Genomic DNA, 17563 nt, shown 5'->3' with positions numbered 1-17563 from the left:
TAAGGCAACCAGTTTACTTACTTTTTTAAGTTAAACCAACAAAAACATACCTTTTTTTTTTACAGTGTACCCATTACCTAAACTTAAATGCTACAAAAACTACCTTTCTAACTATTAATAAGCAGTAAATTAGGAGTTTATTGAGGCAAAAGTCGTAGTTAATAGTGAATATGTGTTCCCCTTACTAAAGTGTTACCCAAGTTCTTCATTTATTTTCCACCATAATTAACAAATAATTCTTGTTTAATTAAAGGGGGGGTGAAACACTCAGTTTCAGTCAATCTCATGTCAATCTTGAGTACCTATAGAGTAGTATTGCATCCTTCATATCTCCGAAAAGTCTTTAGTTTTATTATATTTATAAAAGAAATATGGGCTGTACCGAGTCTTTCCGGAAAAAAACGAGCGCCTGGAGGCGCATCGTGTGGGCGGAACTAAAGAATGACGATCGCTAACAAAGCGGTGTAGTCCTCAAGCGTGGATAAACCCATGGCTATTTCAGCTAATACAGATATGATCCAGAATCAAATCTGAGGCAGAAATAAATTGAACAGGAAAAACAGCAACATCAGGACGTCCGTCTCTGTGGTATGTACTGTATATAGTGGCCTTTGTGTGCAGTTTATGAGGACATGATTCGGTTTATGGACTATTGTATGTGACTAGACCTTAGAGGTAGCAAGCAAAACGGTTTTGCACGTCAGACTAGTGTAACGTTATACAACAGAGAACAGCAATGGAGTAACCGTTAGCGCATTTGAATGACGAAGCACGTGATCGTGTCGTTTACTGATGTTTACTCATGCGAAGGTAGCCAATAGCAGAGACATTTGAAGCCATTTTACTCACCAGCTGCTTCCAAAGCAGGACAGAACCTTTATCGCTGGGACCGCTCCGTCAAAAACACACTTCTTTAGTATGATTTGGTGAAGTCCTGTGACAGCAGTGGTGTGGAAATCCACTTTGAGACGCGACTGAAACGATGTTGTGAAGCTTCCCGTCATTTCTGCGTTCAAATCGGTTCAAATGCAGCGCTGCCTTCCCGGAATGCTGTGCTGACGCGTTGAAGTCGCTCGACGTCACATATAGGAATAAAGTGGAGCGTGGCGCGCGACATAAGTCTTCACGGAGGACTGGATCTGCACCTGAGAGACTGTTTACGGCGTGCATTTCCTCTCTCTCGCTCTAGTCACGCGCGCACGCACCCTACCGGGAGAAGAGCCCGTACGGCCCATACAAGGACCTTCCGTTCTATTAACGTCAAGTCGACCCATACTCGAAAAAAAACTCTCCGAAAACTTGTGAGAAACCGGAAGGAGTATTTTTGACACAGAAATACTCTATCAAATGTCCAACATTAGTATTTGAAACTTTGACTATGTTTAGGATGAGAATCCAAATCTTGATCAGTATGAATGAAACAGCATTACCCCCCCCCCCCCCCCCTTTAATTTAGTTAAGCTGCCTTCGTGTGAGGATCGGGATCACCTTCTTTTAGTGGCTTCCTTCTGGCCGACTTGAGTGTGGTTTGTGGACTGAACTGGACAGCCTCCCATTAGAGATTGCGATCTGGAGAGGCAGTGGCTCAGTGGTTCATGTAGGTTGTCTGCAAACCAGAAGGTTGGTGGTTCAATCCCCGGTTCCACCTGACCATGTGTCGAAGTGTCCATGAGCAAGACACCTAACCCCAGCTGCTCCCGACGAGCTGGATGGCGCCTTACATGGCTGACACCGCCATCGGTGTATGAATGGGTGAATGTGAGGCAAAAATGTAAAGTGCTTTGGATAAAAGCGCTATATAAATGCAGTCCATTTAGTCCATTCCATTTATCTCTTCTCTCAAGTGAGGGAGACAATATATCATCCCTGAGGGGTACCACCACATAGGTTTCTGGTCTTTTCAGCTAATGTCAAATAAACAATTCTCAATGCTTGAGCTCCTTTTACTAGAAAGTTTTATGCCCTAAAATTGCAACTGTTTGTAACATGGTATAGAGGTCCGCTATCTCCACTTGCCATTCACTTTTAGACAGAACCCCGGTTTGAAGACATCCCTTGGTGTCTGAGTTCATGCAAGGTGCCCGAGCTAGCATTTGCGATATCCTTCCTGTAGGGGTGTGCACAAATAGTCGAATATCTTTTATTCAGAGAAAAAAAATATTGTTCGAAGTTTGCTATATGTTGCTTTGCTGGCCATAAATTCAGTGAATTCATGTTAAAACCCTTACAAGCAAACTAAAACTCACAGTTATAACTAAATGAAACATGAAATCCAAACACCTGTCAAATTAGGAAAGACAGCTGTCTGTCGCTGCAATCACGACTACAGGAAAAAGCAGCTGTACAAACATTAGAACTTGTCTAATAGCAAAATAATCTCAAGACATATGCATCCTTTTAAGTTTCACAGAGGGAGACCAGTTTAAGAACAGAAAACACAAGTGCTGTTAGAAATGCGTTTTTTCCAGTATATGTTTTGTTTAGACACATTTTTTTTAAAACAAAAACAAAACCTTAAGATTTAATGTGTATATTGCCTAATCATAATAAGCTTGATAAAAAATGGTGATACAAATATAATGATTAAAAAGTTCTTTTGAAAACTTTTTGATGAGCTCAAATATTTGTTTCCACTATTTTTAAAAAATGCCCATTCCTACCCTCCTGGGACCTAGCATTGGCCCTTGGAGCCTACATAGAAGCCCCGACTTTGGAGTCGGCTTCAGAGAAAATGCTGACTCTTAAAGTAGCTGTGTTGTTGGGGCTAACATAACTAAAGAGAGTAGGAGAGCTACAGGTATACTTTCCGACTACATAAATAAACCCCACCCTCAACTGATTGACAGTTGACTGTGTTAGGCAGTGGAAATGCATGTGCACAGTGGATTTAAATTCCATTTGAATTTTGTGAGGGTTGAGGCAGGATGCAGAAGAAGAGAAATAGCAAATGGGCGATTTTCTATTGCTATCCCAAAATGGCAGAGTCATATAGGGTCCATAAGACATTGGAAATGCAATTACAAATGGACTTTGCGTTTCCATTTTAAATTTGGCAGACATTATTACATGCATGAAAAAGAAAATCCAAACGCAATTACAAATCATGCATTTGCATTTGTGTTTCCATTATGTCCATTATGAAAATTCTCCGGAATATAATTATTAATCATCTTCATGTTTGAAATAGAACATGGTCAGGCCTGTAGCTTTAGTAGCAGTGCATTTTTAGACTGCAGCAGGGGTAATTTCATATTTTTGTCCATAAAGACATTTCATACATTTCATTCATAAATGTCTAATAACTTCAGAATATATTTAAGAATATATATATTTTTTTCTTTATGACAATTAATTCTGACTTGATGAAAACATCAAATGGTTACTAAGTGTCTACTTTTTCAAATGAAAACACACTTAGGCTTGCAGAGCAAAGACTTCAAGAACTGTATTTATTGTGGTATGGGGATGGTATTTTAATTATTGTTGTGCAGAAAATAATATATATACTTAAAGTCCATCTGGAAAGTAATTACTGCGGGTGACTTTTTCCATTAAATTATGTTGTAGCCTTTTTCGAAAATGTATTACATTCATTATTTTCCTCAAAATTCTACAAACAATACCCCATAATGATAATGTGAAAGAAGTTTGTTTGAAATTTTTGCAAATTTATTAAAAATAAAAACGAAAAAATCACAAGTAAGTATTCACACCATTTGCCATGACACTCAGAATTGAGCTAAACTGTATCCTGTTTCCACTGATCGTGCTTGAGATGAACTACAACTTGATTGGAGTCCTCCTGTGGTAAATTCAAGTGATTGGACATGATTTGGAAAGGCACACACGAGGCACAGATCTGGGAAAGGGTACAGAAAAATTTCTGCAGCATTGAAGGTCCCAATGAGCCCAGTGGCCTCCATCATCCAATAATAGAAGAAGTTTGGAACCACCAGGACTCTTCCCTGCCCGCCTGGCCAAACTGAGTGATCGGAGGAGTAGGGCTTTAGTCAGGGAGGTGACCAAGAACCCGATGAACACTTTGACAGATTTCCAGCATTTCTCTGTGGAGAGAGGAGAACCTTCCAGAAGTACAACCAAAAGGCACATGACAGCCCACTTGGAGTTTGCTAAAAGGCACCTGAAGGACTCTTAGATCATGAGAAATAAAATAGTCTGGTCTGATGAAACGAAGATGGAACTCTTTGGCCTGAATGGCAAGCGTCATGTCTGGAAGAAACCAGGCACTGGCCAATACCATCCCTACAGCGAAAAATGGTGGTGGCAGCATCATGTTGTGGGGATGTTTTTCAGTGGCAGGAACTGGGAGACTAGTCAGGATCGAGGGAAAGTATAATGCAGAAATGTACAAAGACATCCTTGATGGAAACCTGCTCCAGAGCGCTCTGGAGGTTAATTTTTCAACAGGGCAATGACCCTAATCAAGATGACAAAGAAGTGTCTACGGGATAACTCTGTGAATGTCCTTGATTGGCCCAGCCAGTACCCAGATTTGAACCCAATTTAACATCTCTGGTGAGTTTTGAAAATGGCTGTGCACCGACGCTCCCCATCCAACCTCATGACACTTGAGAGTTCCTGCAAAAAAGAATGGAATAAACTGCCTAAAAATAGGTGTGCCAAGCTAGCATCATACTCAAAAAGACTTGAGGCTGTAATTGGTGCCAAAGGTGCTCCAACAAAGTATTGAGAAAAGGCTGTGAATAGTTTATTTAGTTAATAATGATTCCGTTAGTATCCGTTAGTAATGCCCCTTTGTAAATGATTTGTCTATGAAGGTTTGCCAGACCATAACTATTACTACTGAGAATGGTCTGGTTTTAACCTGGCTAGATGAATGCATTGTTTAATGAAAACTCTTACTTTATCCATTAGTATTCTCTGCATGGTTATGTGACGTGCTCGTTCGTGAGACTATTGGCGCCACAGTTATCTTCAATACAGTTGTAAAATAGTTGTAAATATATTTACAATGATATTTACAAGAAAAGATTCAGCTGTACATCAGCTCTTAAGGAAAATACTGTCATTGTTCAGCTGAAGTCAATTCAGTGTAGATTCAATTCTGTTGTAAACATTGATTATTAAATTAGTTCAGTTTGGCTTCAAAGCATCTCTGCAGAGTAATCTGTGATAACATCGTCCAGCTAAGTTCAGTGCAGTCAAATCAATTTTGTTGAATGACTGTATACTTATTATAAGGATGCATTAAATTGATCAAAAGTAAAGACGCAAAAATGCAAACAACATTTAATCAGATATAGATTTAGTTTCAAATAAACTGTTCTTTTGAAGTTCCTATTCATCAAATAATCCTGGAAATGTGTCATGGTTTCCACAAAAATGTTAGGCAACAATTGATTGTAGCGAATGAGACCAATTTAACAAATAATCTTTTAAACTCATTCTGGGGTCTATGGACCCATCCCCCAAAAGACCCATCTGCAAATGATCTGCTTGAGTCAAATACCTTAAAACTTTCCCTTCCGAAAGCCTGAATATGATTGGCTCACTGACCACTTGAAGGAGAGGTTAAAAGAGCTGCTTTCTCTCTCTTGCTGAATGACGCGTTCATTTTGGCTAGCTCTAAACCAGGCAAAGTAGACCAGGCTGATAAGGCCTACACACACATCGTCATGTTCGTGATTTAGTTAATAAAGTTTATATATATATATATATATATATATATATATATATATATATATATATATATATATATATATATATATATATATATATATATATACTGTAGGTTTGGTTCTGACTTCCTGCCTGCAAACAAATTATTTGAAAAAATATTTGAAAATCAATTAAAATAGACATTTTAATTTAAAATATGCCAGTAATGAAGCATATAGCGTTAGTTCTGGCAGGTCACGTTACTCAAGCTCACATCAGCTGACTGTCAGCTGATCACATCTACCTTTAGGAATACGATGCCTGTCACGGCATGTGTATATACAAGCTCCTTCAGTATTATCAGCTGCTATCACATTTCTCCAGAGCTAATTACCCTCCTCCATCCCCAGCTCCTCCTTTCGTCAGTCAGGATTTGGCATTTTGATTCCCCCTGAATCAGACTGTGCAAGGCTATGTGACGTGCTTATTCGTGAAACTATTAGCGCCACAGTTCACTTCAACTCGACCAGAAAAAAGCACATTTACAATGAATTAAAGGGTTACTTCAGCGATTAGCATATGGCTTTGTATCAGTAGAAACCCTGGAGTATATTCAAATGATTGTGCTTCCCCCCTCATATCCCCCTGAGACAAGAGATTTATGTATTTTATTTCTGGAAAAATTCCTCCCATGATGCAAATATCATCAATTTGCGCAAAAAATTGTTGGCCAAAGGCTAAAGACCAGCCAGCAGAGGGAGCCATTTCCTCATGTTTTCAACTCGCGCATGGGGGATGGGAGATCACACAGCACTCAGCTCGCAGCTGCAGCCTCAGGCATTCATGTTTAAACGGCCAGCAGAGCAAAGTAAGTCTTTCAACTTCTCAAACTAATTCCTATGAAAGTTAAGCTTTCAAAGGCATTTCCTGAAAACGCAGCAGACTGAACATGCACTGTGAATCTATGCCATCGCGTTTACCTCAGCTCTCATCACGAGCTCATCCATGACTGTCAATGTGACTCCTGCAGCGTTTTGGGTTATGAGACTCCCTCAGCGGCTAAATCACATACTGAACACGCATGTTCAGTTTTTAATTGTAGTGTCTGTTCTCTAAAGCCCCTTTCACACTGCACGTCGGACCCGCAATATTCCCGGAACATTGCCGGGTCGCCTTCTGTGTGAAAGCAACCACGTCCCGGGATTGATTACCGAATTCGACCCGGGTCGGGGACCTAGTAATATTGCGGGATTCGACCCGGGACGAGCGCTGTGTGAACAAAAGCTGAAACTAATGCCGCAACGTGTACGTAGTTATCGTGCGACTCCTAGAGCTTGTTTTTTCAATAATACAACCCTGCAGTGCCAGAAGAGCTAGTCAGTGTTTTAAACGCAGAGAGTGTTCGTATACAAAAGAAACTAATATTAAACAAACAGAAATGTGCGCAAACTGGACACAAGTGGAGACCACGGAGCTCCTTACTATCCGCGATGAAGCTGAGATCGCTCGCCATTATACATCACATCAGGATGTCACGTGTCAACTCGACCCGGGACCGTTAAGCGTTGTGTGTGAAAGCGCACATATTACGGTATTCCGCTGGCAGTGTGAATGGACCAAATCTAGCGGCCCGGGAACAAATGCCGGGTCGCATTATCCGTGTATTTGCCGGAATCGCAGTGTGAAAGGGGCTTAACTGAACTGATTTTATGAAGATGAACGCGATTGCGGTTGGAAAGTTATCAGTGATTCAGTAATCTAGTAGCGGTGGCTTTGGGAATGGCCTCGTAGAGCAGCGAAGCATTCTGGGAATTGTTGTCTTTCATCCCCATGAGATAAAAATACATTTTCTGTCTTTTCTCAGTCTAGAAAGCACCAAATGAAAAAATAATTTCACATTTCTACAACATTAATGACCCAGTTTAAATACAGATACATCTTCCCAGCGCTGAAGTACTCCTTTAAGAATAGATTCAACTGTACATCAGCTCTAAAACAAAATAGTGGCATTGTTCAGCTGAAGTCAGGTCAGTGTAGATTCAATGGCTTTGTTAACATCGATTATTACATTTGTTCAGTCTGGTGTACCCTAATTCCAGAATTAGGGTACATTTTAATATTGATGTTAATTCTATCTGCAATACATCTTTGCTTTTGTTCTGTTTACTCTAGGGGGGTTTATCACTTATCTCCCTGCTCTTATCCATGCTAGGCTGCATGGATACGCAGGGAGTTCTTGCCCAGAACAGAACCATACCGCCAATCCAAATTATATGCTAATTGTCCATCATCTTTGACGATAGTGATCCTGACAGAATAACAGTTCAAATAAATGAAGTCTTAGTGAGCATAAGATACTTCTTAAATAACACTTAAGAATCTTACGGACCCAAAACTGTTGAACGGTAAAGTACATCGCAGAGAAACTTACACATTAACTGAACATAAATCTAAGACTAAATATTTGCTGTCACTACAGTTTTTGTTATTATAAAGATAACATGTTCATTTTGATCTAGGGATAGTCTCTTTTTTGAGGCCCATGTTGATTCATTAATCTCCCTGCCTTAGCATCTATCTGAGCAGCTCTGGTTCAGCCCGGCTGCTGATGGTGACATTTGATGGCATTTGCTCACAGTGTGTAATCGTTAGTAAGCTGTTGGGAATGCAAATGCATTTCTGACAGGGAACAGGAAAGGTTATAAGGAACCCTATCAAGTTATACTAACAGAGGATCGCAATCAATATATTACAATCAACAGGTGTTGTCTTGAATGTGCACTTACACCTGGGCACGTGCAGCAGTACGCTCTGTGTGTTACATGAACGCTTGCTTATTGATGTATTATTGTTTTCATTAGTATGTAATTCATGGCGTACATTTGATTTCCAATTTGTTTTCACTCCACAACAGAAATACTAGAGAGTGGGTCAATACCGGACACGTGTGGCATGTGTTCTAGTCTGGTGAATGCTGGTTATCCGATGGTCCAGACTGGTTTAAGTTGTTAACTACACTCTAAAAAAAATTATGTACTCAATTTTATTTGGTGACACATTTTACACTTAAAAAGTGTAAAACATTGAGTATGTTTTAAAACAGTGAAATCAATTAAAGGGGTGATGAATTGAGAAATCAACTTTCCCTTGAGCCTTTGATATATAATATTTCATTATGATATAAGAATATTTTGTAAGTTTCTGAGCTGAAAACGTCCTTGTTAGTCAAAGAAAAGCTTTTATTGACAGCAGGCCCAGCAAATGTGATATCTCAGAATATGTTGACCATTGATGTCATAGAATGCAGAAACACTGCCTCAACAGATAAATATGTATGCCTAATTCTGTAGCCCTGCCTACCGACTCGTAGAACTAAACGGAATTCGCTACCGCACAATAAACATGCAGAAGATAGCAAGATATTGTGCCGTGCCTGGTTGTGGAAGAACACAGTCCCTGCATAAGCTTCCTTCGGATTGTAATATTAGAAATGAGTGGTTGAACTTTATTTTTAATGAAGTTCCAGCTCACATGTGTAAGACATAAATTAATAAAAATTAAAACGTAATAAAAAAAGTAATAAAGTAATATAAAAGATATATATTCCAATCAATCGCCTGTGGATGATGAGAGATAAATCATTGTGTTTGTTTGATAAAGATGTTTAGCGAGTCCTGTGAGAGAATCATTCTGGTTGAGAAATCATTCTGCTTTCAAAGCAAACCCTCACGTGAACTGACAGGGGAGCAGATGCTCATTAAATATGCAAATGTTATCCAGTCATAGCCATGGGCATTTACTTCCAATTATTCAGTGCGGCACGCCCATAAAAGCTTTTGTTGAGTGTTTCTTTAGAGAACCTCAAAAAAAGTGTAGAATTTTACTTATTCATTATGATGTTTTTAAATGTAAAAACCGTGAGAACGTCATAAGTTGACCTCGGACAACAGTATATTAAAAAGCCAGGTGATGACACCTTTTACACTCACCTAAAGGATTATTAGGAACACCATACTAATACTGTGTTTGACCCCCTTTCGCCTTCAGAACTACCTTAATTCTACTTGGCATGGATTCAACAAGGTGCTGAAAGCATTCTTTAGAAATGTTGGCCCATATTGATAGGATAGCATCTTGCAGTTGATGGAGATTTGTGCGATGCACATCCAGGGTACAAAGCTCCCGTTCCACAACTTCCCAAAGATGCTCTATTGGGTTGAGATCTGGTGACTGTGGGGGCCATTTTAGTACAGTGAACTCATTGTCATGTTCAAGAAACCAATTTGAAATGATTTGAGCTTTGTGACATGGTGCATTATCCTGCTGGAAGTAGCCATCAGAGAATGGGTACATGGTGGTCATAAAGGGATGGACATGGTCAGAAACAATGCTCAGGTCGGCTGTGGCATTTATACAATGCCCAATTGGCACTAAGGGGCCTTAAGTGTGCCAAGAAAAAATCCCCCACACCATTACACCACCACCAGCAGCCTGCACAGTGGTAACAAGGCATTATGGATCCATGTTCTCTTTCTGTTTACGCCAAATTCTGACTCTACAATCTAAATGTCTCAACAGAAATTGAGACTCATCAGACCAGGCAACATTTTTCCAGTCTTCAACTGTCCAACTGTGGTGAGCTTGTGCATATTGTAGCCTCTTTTTCCTATTTGTAGTGGAGATGAGTGGTTCCTGTTGGGGTCTTCTGCTGCATTTTAGCCCACAGGACTGCCGCATACTGGAGGTTTTTCCCTTTTCACACCATTCTTTGTAAACCCTAGAAATGGTTGTGCTTAAAAATCCCAGTAACTGAGCAGATTATGAAATACTCAGACCGACCCATCTGGCAACAATGACCATGCCATGCTCCAAATTACTTAAATCACCTTTCTTTCTCATTCTGACATTCAGTTTGGAGTTCAGGAGATTGTCTTGACAAGGACTACACCGCTAAATGCATTGAAGCAACTGTCAAGTGAGTGGTTGATTAGATAATTGCATTAATGAGACGGTGTTTCTAATAATCCTGTAGGTGAGTGCATATATACATTATGAATTATGCAAATGTAAGTTAAAAAAACGAACCATGTTTTTCAAAAGAACAATGTGTTATGGTAACTCAAATATTTGAGAAAAACAATTAAAAGCCAATATTTATGAGTAATTTTAATCTATTTGCTTTAAACCTTTTTAAATACTCCACACAACTGGTTTACACAATAGCTTACTTTGTCTTAAACAAAGTAAGCTATTACACAAAGTAAGCTTTGTGTAAATGTCTTAATATAGCATATGTTTGTGGCAAGCAGACCACTCAGACCAGCAGGTGTTATCACTCACCACCAGCCTCGCCTTGTTCTCATGGTCCTTTGGCCTTGACGTTCTTGCCACAATGTTATACCAATATTGCTTACATTTTAAAGTTTTAGAATTTTATATATATATATATATATATATATATATATATTACACATAAAATTATATATATATATATATATATATATATATATATATATATATATATATATATATATATATATATATATATCATTTTATGTGTAATCAACTGGTCTCTGTCATGCCGTTTCCACTGTAACATTGCTGGTTCTCGAGCTGGACCCATGTTTGGCAGGAAAATTGTGAATCTCAGAGCACTGCTCTGCGCTTCACTCAGTGCTGTGACTCCATAACCTGCCCATAAACAAAAAGTGCACAGTTCTGAAAACATATTTTAAAACCTAAGTAATTATATTCAGCATATATGCAAAGGCATCATCAAGGCTTCTCCATCACGTGAAAAGACACACATGACACCCGTTTGTGACATTGCAGCTCTGTTTGTTGCTTTGTATAAAATAAAATAATTTACTGCACCGTAACAGTCGTTTTTTTTTTTTTTTAGATTAAATAATGCATACAGTGACCTATATTTTACTAAAGAAATTCTCAATTTCTGTGGTGCAGAATTTAATGATGTGTAGTATAGTTTATAGTTTAGCATATAGTTTTATTCAGCTGTAAAAAATAAGTGTCATTGTTCAACTGAAGTCAGTTCAGTGATGATTCAGTTCCATTGCAAAGATAATCAATTATTAAATTAGTTAAAGTCAGCTATAAAGCAGCTCTGCAGAAATCTGATATCATCGTCCAGCTTAGTTCACTTCTCATCCAATAGTGTCAGTACAGTCAATAATATTGTTGAATATTAATATTAATCATATTGTTGAATATTAATGAAATGCCCCTAAGCAAGCCAGAGGCGACAGTGGCAAGGAACCCAAACTCCTTTAGGTGATTGAATGGAGAGAAAAAGCCTTGGGAGAAACCAGGCTCAGTCAAAGGACCAGTTCTCTGGCCAAGCGAAGCAATTTGGTGTGGTTTATTTTCAGACTGCAACATTAGGCATTTTAATATATTTTATCCAGTTCTGTTTGCTTGAATATCGGATTCATCATGCTGGTATGGAGACGAAGCAAAGGATTGAGGACTGAACTGCTCAGTAACTGAACTGCTGGGTTTTTAAGTTCCTCTGTTTACTTTGTATAATAAATATGTTACAATTAAATATTTTAAACCTTCTCCATCAACTATCTTGTGGTGAACTGAATTAATCTGTGAAAAAAGTAATCTACAGAAGAAAAAAGAATAGTTTGTCTTTGCATTCTGTAGTCAAAATCTGAAAATAATTGCTTGCTCTCTTGATTGGCATTCCTTCTCTTATGAGTTTGACTAGTTGAAGTGCACCAAAATCAAGCCACACCTACTATTTTGTCTTATTCTTTATTCTGTTTCACATGGAAATTTTACACAAAACTGAAGTAAAGTCAATCACAGCTTAGATTTATGTGGATTTTAAAGTCAGATAAATGCTGTAAATATTCAGCATGACATCTGCTTTATTGCTCTCCCTGGTTTTGCTTTATTTTCAGATGTTTGATTCATTAACAATGTTACTTATGTCAACGTATTGTTTTTCTCTGGTGTAATATCTTAATACATAAATCCCTTCTAGGGACAGGTGTTGCGAATTAGCCTTTAGCTATAAACCCTATGATACTGACATGGGATTGCTTGGAAAAGATAATCTGTTTCCTGTATCTGGGATTCCCTCTTGGTTCTAGGGCACATGAGCAGTCTTCAAAATGCTGCTTTCATTCTCTTGACAAAACTAAAAGACGAATACAATTTGAATATGTATGTTAAATGAAAGGTATAGAATGCGTTGCATGTTAGCTTGCTTATTTTATTAAATAGTTACTTCAGCGATTTAGCATATGGCTTTGTATCAGTAGAAACCAGGAGTATATTTGAATGATCGTGCTCCCCCAACTGTTGATATTTACTGATATTACTGCATTTGTGCTGTGAGTCTCGCTCAGCTCTCTCACATTATATTGAACAGACACGTTCAGTTTTTAATTGTAGTGTCTGTTCTGATTTCTGAACTGATTTTTATGAAAAAGTGATCCTGTAATCCAGTAGTGGTGGCTTTGGGAGTGGCCTCATAGGCCAGCGATGCAAGTGCATTCTGGGAATTGTTGTCTTTCATCCCCATGAGAGAAAAATACGTTTTCTATCTTTTCTCAGTCTAGAAGGCACCAAATAAAAAAATATATAATTTCACAATTCTACATTAATTCATATTAATGACCCATTTTAAATACAAAGCTTAATGCTAGATCACTGAAGTAACCCTTTAAGTCCACGTCATAGTAACTAATATATACTTCTAACCCCAGATAGGAACTGTAGTTCCTACAACACAACTTTGCAACACTCTTTGCGAATGTTTGTTGGAACTATACTATGGTTTCAGGAAAAACCTAATCCTTGAACTATGTCTACATTCTGCCTTTATTTCGCTGGATTCAGTCAAGGATCTGTTCACACGCGATTCTGATATTGGCCACATTTATAAAATAATGAGAACTGCCAAACAAAATGACGGATCTAAAAAATATATCAGAATTGAGCACTAAGGCTTTCAGTGTGAATGTAGCCTACGTTAGTAACAACGGCTCCAGATAACCGGTCACCATAAAATATGACATGACCAATGTATGGAATATTTATCTGCAGTAATAATCTGCTGAAGTTATTTCTACGAATGGCATATGAGGACGTAGACTAAATGTTGTTTCACCTGTCAGATCATGGCATTCTGAAGGGAGATCATTCTTGCCATTGATTCAAAGGAATCCAATGAGGGGAGGCAAAATTCTTAATGCAGTAAAATTTACTCTATTTCCAGCATTCGTTTGCTGTTTATATAGAGCCTTTTCACAATTCTGGAGGGGGAATTCAGATGTAAACTATAGCAGGGTAAACTTCTTTAGAGGAACAAGAGAGACCCTAGCTAATATTATGTTCATATTACCTTTTGCTCAAGTGGCAAATGAAATAATCCACTATTGCATTTCCATGACTTTACAGAAGAAAATAATCAAATCTTGAGAGATGGATTACAGTAGTCAGAAAAGAGAAGTCACATTTTTACGTTACTGGTCAGTCTTGTTGTTTTTATCAGGACAGTCTCTCTCAATATTATAACAGTATACTGTATTATCTCTCTTAATAACAGCTTCAGTCTTTTTCATAGCTCACTCACTATGATATGTGGGTGGATGAAGTGTATGAGGACATTCCATTTCTATAAGAGAACCTTTTTAAAAGTTCATATAGCAATATTGCATTTATTTTTGGAGGACCATGGACATTTAGTGTTTATTTTGTTTACAATGGTGTCTGAATAGTGACAGCTGTTGTTTTGGAGGCTAAATAAAACACTTGCAGTTGGAGTGAGATTATTATCCATTGAAGAGTTTAGTCAAGGACAAGTCAAACATACTGGAGTAATTAGTAAATTAGTAAATATACCATCTTTCCTCTTCTTCTTTTTTCTGTGTTTTTCTGAGGCAGTAGTCATGCCATAGAACATTTATAGCTCCCAGTGGCGTAATGAAAATCTTGGAAAGTCCGAAAGCCACGAGAGGAGGCCCCAAATATGGTGACATCATGCAAAATGTTTGAGTGTTGAGGTGAAACTCAGTCAACTTTTGACCGTGACATAATTGATAAGGAATTAGTAAAAATAATAGAAGCAATGATAATCTAAACAAATGGTAAAATGGTTTTGCATGAATTTGATATACTTTCATTCAAAAGTATGGTCGATAATAATAAAAAAAAGCAAAGAATTTACTATAATTAAGATAAGCTGACAGCTGTTTATAAAGGCTGGAGTAATGGCTGCGTAAAATCATATTTTTTATTACAGGAATAAGATACCTTTTAAAATATAACGTGTATATAATTTTTTTTTTTTTTTTTTTGCGAAGAGTAATGAAAATTGAATCATGTATGAAAATATTGTGTAATTTCCAATCAAGTCATTTACTTTAGCTTACCACCTTGTCATTTCAACCATGAGATGCTCATACATCATTTGGTATGTGGTGGAAATGACAATATGGTAAGAATTGCTTTTTGTAATTATATATACCTTGACAAATTCAATAAACTAGTGGGTGTGACAATTGTGTCTAAAGAGACTGCATGAATGAAACCAAATGAAATGCATTTAGCTTTACAGCATTAAAAAATCTAAACGTTTAGTAAATTTGCCTTCTTTTTATGCACTGTCTATGCATCATTATTTAAACAAAAAATAAAGAATAAAGTTAAAAAGGGGTCATAGTACCATGTGCCAGTAGTAGCTCCATAAGTTTTTGTGTTGAGTAGTAAAGAGTGATATCTTATTGGGTTGTGTTTTCATTCTTCCAGTAGAACACATGTTTGATTTAGGCTTGGGAGAAACCTGATCTCCAGGGATTTTATATTCCAGATGTTTGTCACGTGTGAGTTAGGCTCTCTCCTGAGGGAGAGCAGTTTTGGCCTTGGCCAGTTACGTGTGGAGAAAGTAGAATGTTACTGCAAAGTTTTATGTTTACATTACAAAGTTTTGTTTCTCATTCTCTCCATACAGGATGAATAAAGTACCTTATCAAGATCAATAAAGTTTCTTGCTGTAACCCAAAGAATATACCAAATAAGTCTGAGGGAAAATTACTTTTTCATGTTGAGAAAATGTGAAGAAATAGAGAGTAAGACCTGTGTGATCTTACAGTATTTACATTTCTGCCCCTCAGAGTGTGTGTGTGTGTGTGTGTGTGTGTGTGTGTGTGTGTGTGTGTGTGTGTGTGTGTGTGTGTGTGTGTGTGTGTGTGTGTGTGTGTGTGTGTGTGTGTGTGAGAGAGAGAGAGAGAGAGAGAGAGATTATGTTTGTGTGTGTGTCTTCCAGGTCTTGATCTTTGTGATTGCTTCAATCTTAACCCCTACGGAGGGCAGAATTACCCAAGTGTGTGCAGTCCTGTGATAACAGCTAGTGATGGCGAGTGTGTGTGATATTACTAAGGCCGCACTCCTTCATCATCTGAGAGTTATGCAGTCTGACAGCACACACTGTGTTTACTCCCTGATTTGTGCTTAAGATGGTTTACTGCAGACTAAGCCTTTTAAAATTGATTTCAAAATCGTTTCTCACATGTAGAAACCTGCAGACAGACACAGGTTTCTGCTAGTGTGATCAAAGCTATAAGAAATTAATTGGTCTCTGTATGTGTTCTCTTTTGCAGGATCCTGTATATGGGAAAGGCAAGCTGGCTGAAATCCAGGGGCTCATTTTAGGGATGCTAGAGACCTTCAACTACGAACAGGTAACGTCGATGTGTGTATCGAATGTTTCTTTTGTGGATGCATTTTCTTATTACAGTTCAAAATAAGTGTTTTCTATTTTAATTTATTTTATTCCTGTGATGGCTAAGCTGAATTTTCACCATCATTACTACAGTCGTCAGCGTCACATGATCCTTCAGAATTTTAATTTCTTGATTTGGTACTCAAGTTATGTTTTATATAAACACTTATATAAACGTAAACATATATATATATATATATATATATATATATATATATATATATATATATATATATATATATATATATAGGATTCTTTAATAAATAGACAGTTCAAAAGAACAGCTTTTTGTAACAGTGTGAAAATATCACTAAATCAATTCAATGCATTCTTGATTAATAAAAATCATTTATTTTATAATGTTATTTTGACACACATTTCTAGATGGCTACAAGGCCCACTTCAATTTTATTTTCATAAAGATATTTCATACAAATAAATGTCTAATAACTTTACAAAACTTTGAAGCTTATTATAGCTTTTTTTGATTATAAAAAATATTATCATTTTGACTTTACAGTAAACTGCCAGGTGTCTGCTTTCAAATGAGACCATAATTATGCTTTTAGTGCAAAGGATTCACAAACTGTATTTGTTTTAGTCTGAGTATGCATTTCTTAGGATTTTTTCAAAATTTGGAATTCAGCTTAACAGGTTAAAATCAAGTAGGCTTACATAAATTGAAGCCATTTCATGTTATGCTTAGCAGGTCCCATCATACCATATTAAGATCATGATGGCCAGCTGAATACTACCGGTACTTGATCTGAGAAACTGCCCTGTTATTGGACACTTGCGCTCACATAATAAAGGAATCATTGCCTGCTGTGTATAACACATTTCTACAACAGCATTTGTAAACAACAACTCCAAGTAATTATTCAGGACCCTGTTATTTCAGATTCAGTCAGATAACGTCACTGTACCATAATATCACCTCTCTTTTTTTTGTCAGGGGGACGTGCTGGCTTTATGAGGTGTTGATACTCAGTCTGACTTAAATATGTCCATACAGTAGAGCTACCCATAGTGCATCATAATGTGTTACTCCTATTAATTGCACTCTTGCTGTTTTCAGACAGCTTATCATTTATCTCTGTTAAATTATAACAAGTTATTTTCTTACTGCTCACACAGCTCAAGCTGCAGCAGCTAAATTCACAGTGT

At 37.5% G+C, this 17563-nt stretch overlaps 1 protein-coding gene across 1 annotated transcript in view; it reads left to right on the top strand.

Moving 5' to 3' along the window:
- The window catches only part of vps8 (VPS8 subunit of CORVET complex), a 181120-nt gene that overhangs the window by 128945 nt on the left and 34612 nt on the right, over positions 1-17563 (top strand). The window contains exon 40 of the mRNA XM_067441498.1: positions 16275-16355. Coding sequence (XP_067297599.1) covers positions 16275-16355 — 81 coding nt within the window. The remainder of the gene's footprint in view (positions 1-16274; positions 16356-17563) is intronic.

The sequence above is a fragment of the Pseudorasbora parva genome, chromosome 4 (genome assembly GCF_024679245.1).
Source record: "Pseudorasbora parva isolate DD20220531a chromosome 4, ASM2467924v1, whole genome shotgun sequence".
Classification (NCBI taxonomy): Eukaryota; Metazoa; Chordata; class Actinopteri; order Cypriniformes; family Gobionidae; genus Pseudorasbora; species Pseudorasbora parva.
This window is presented reverse-complemented; position numbering and strand designations above follow the sequence as displayed.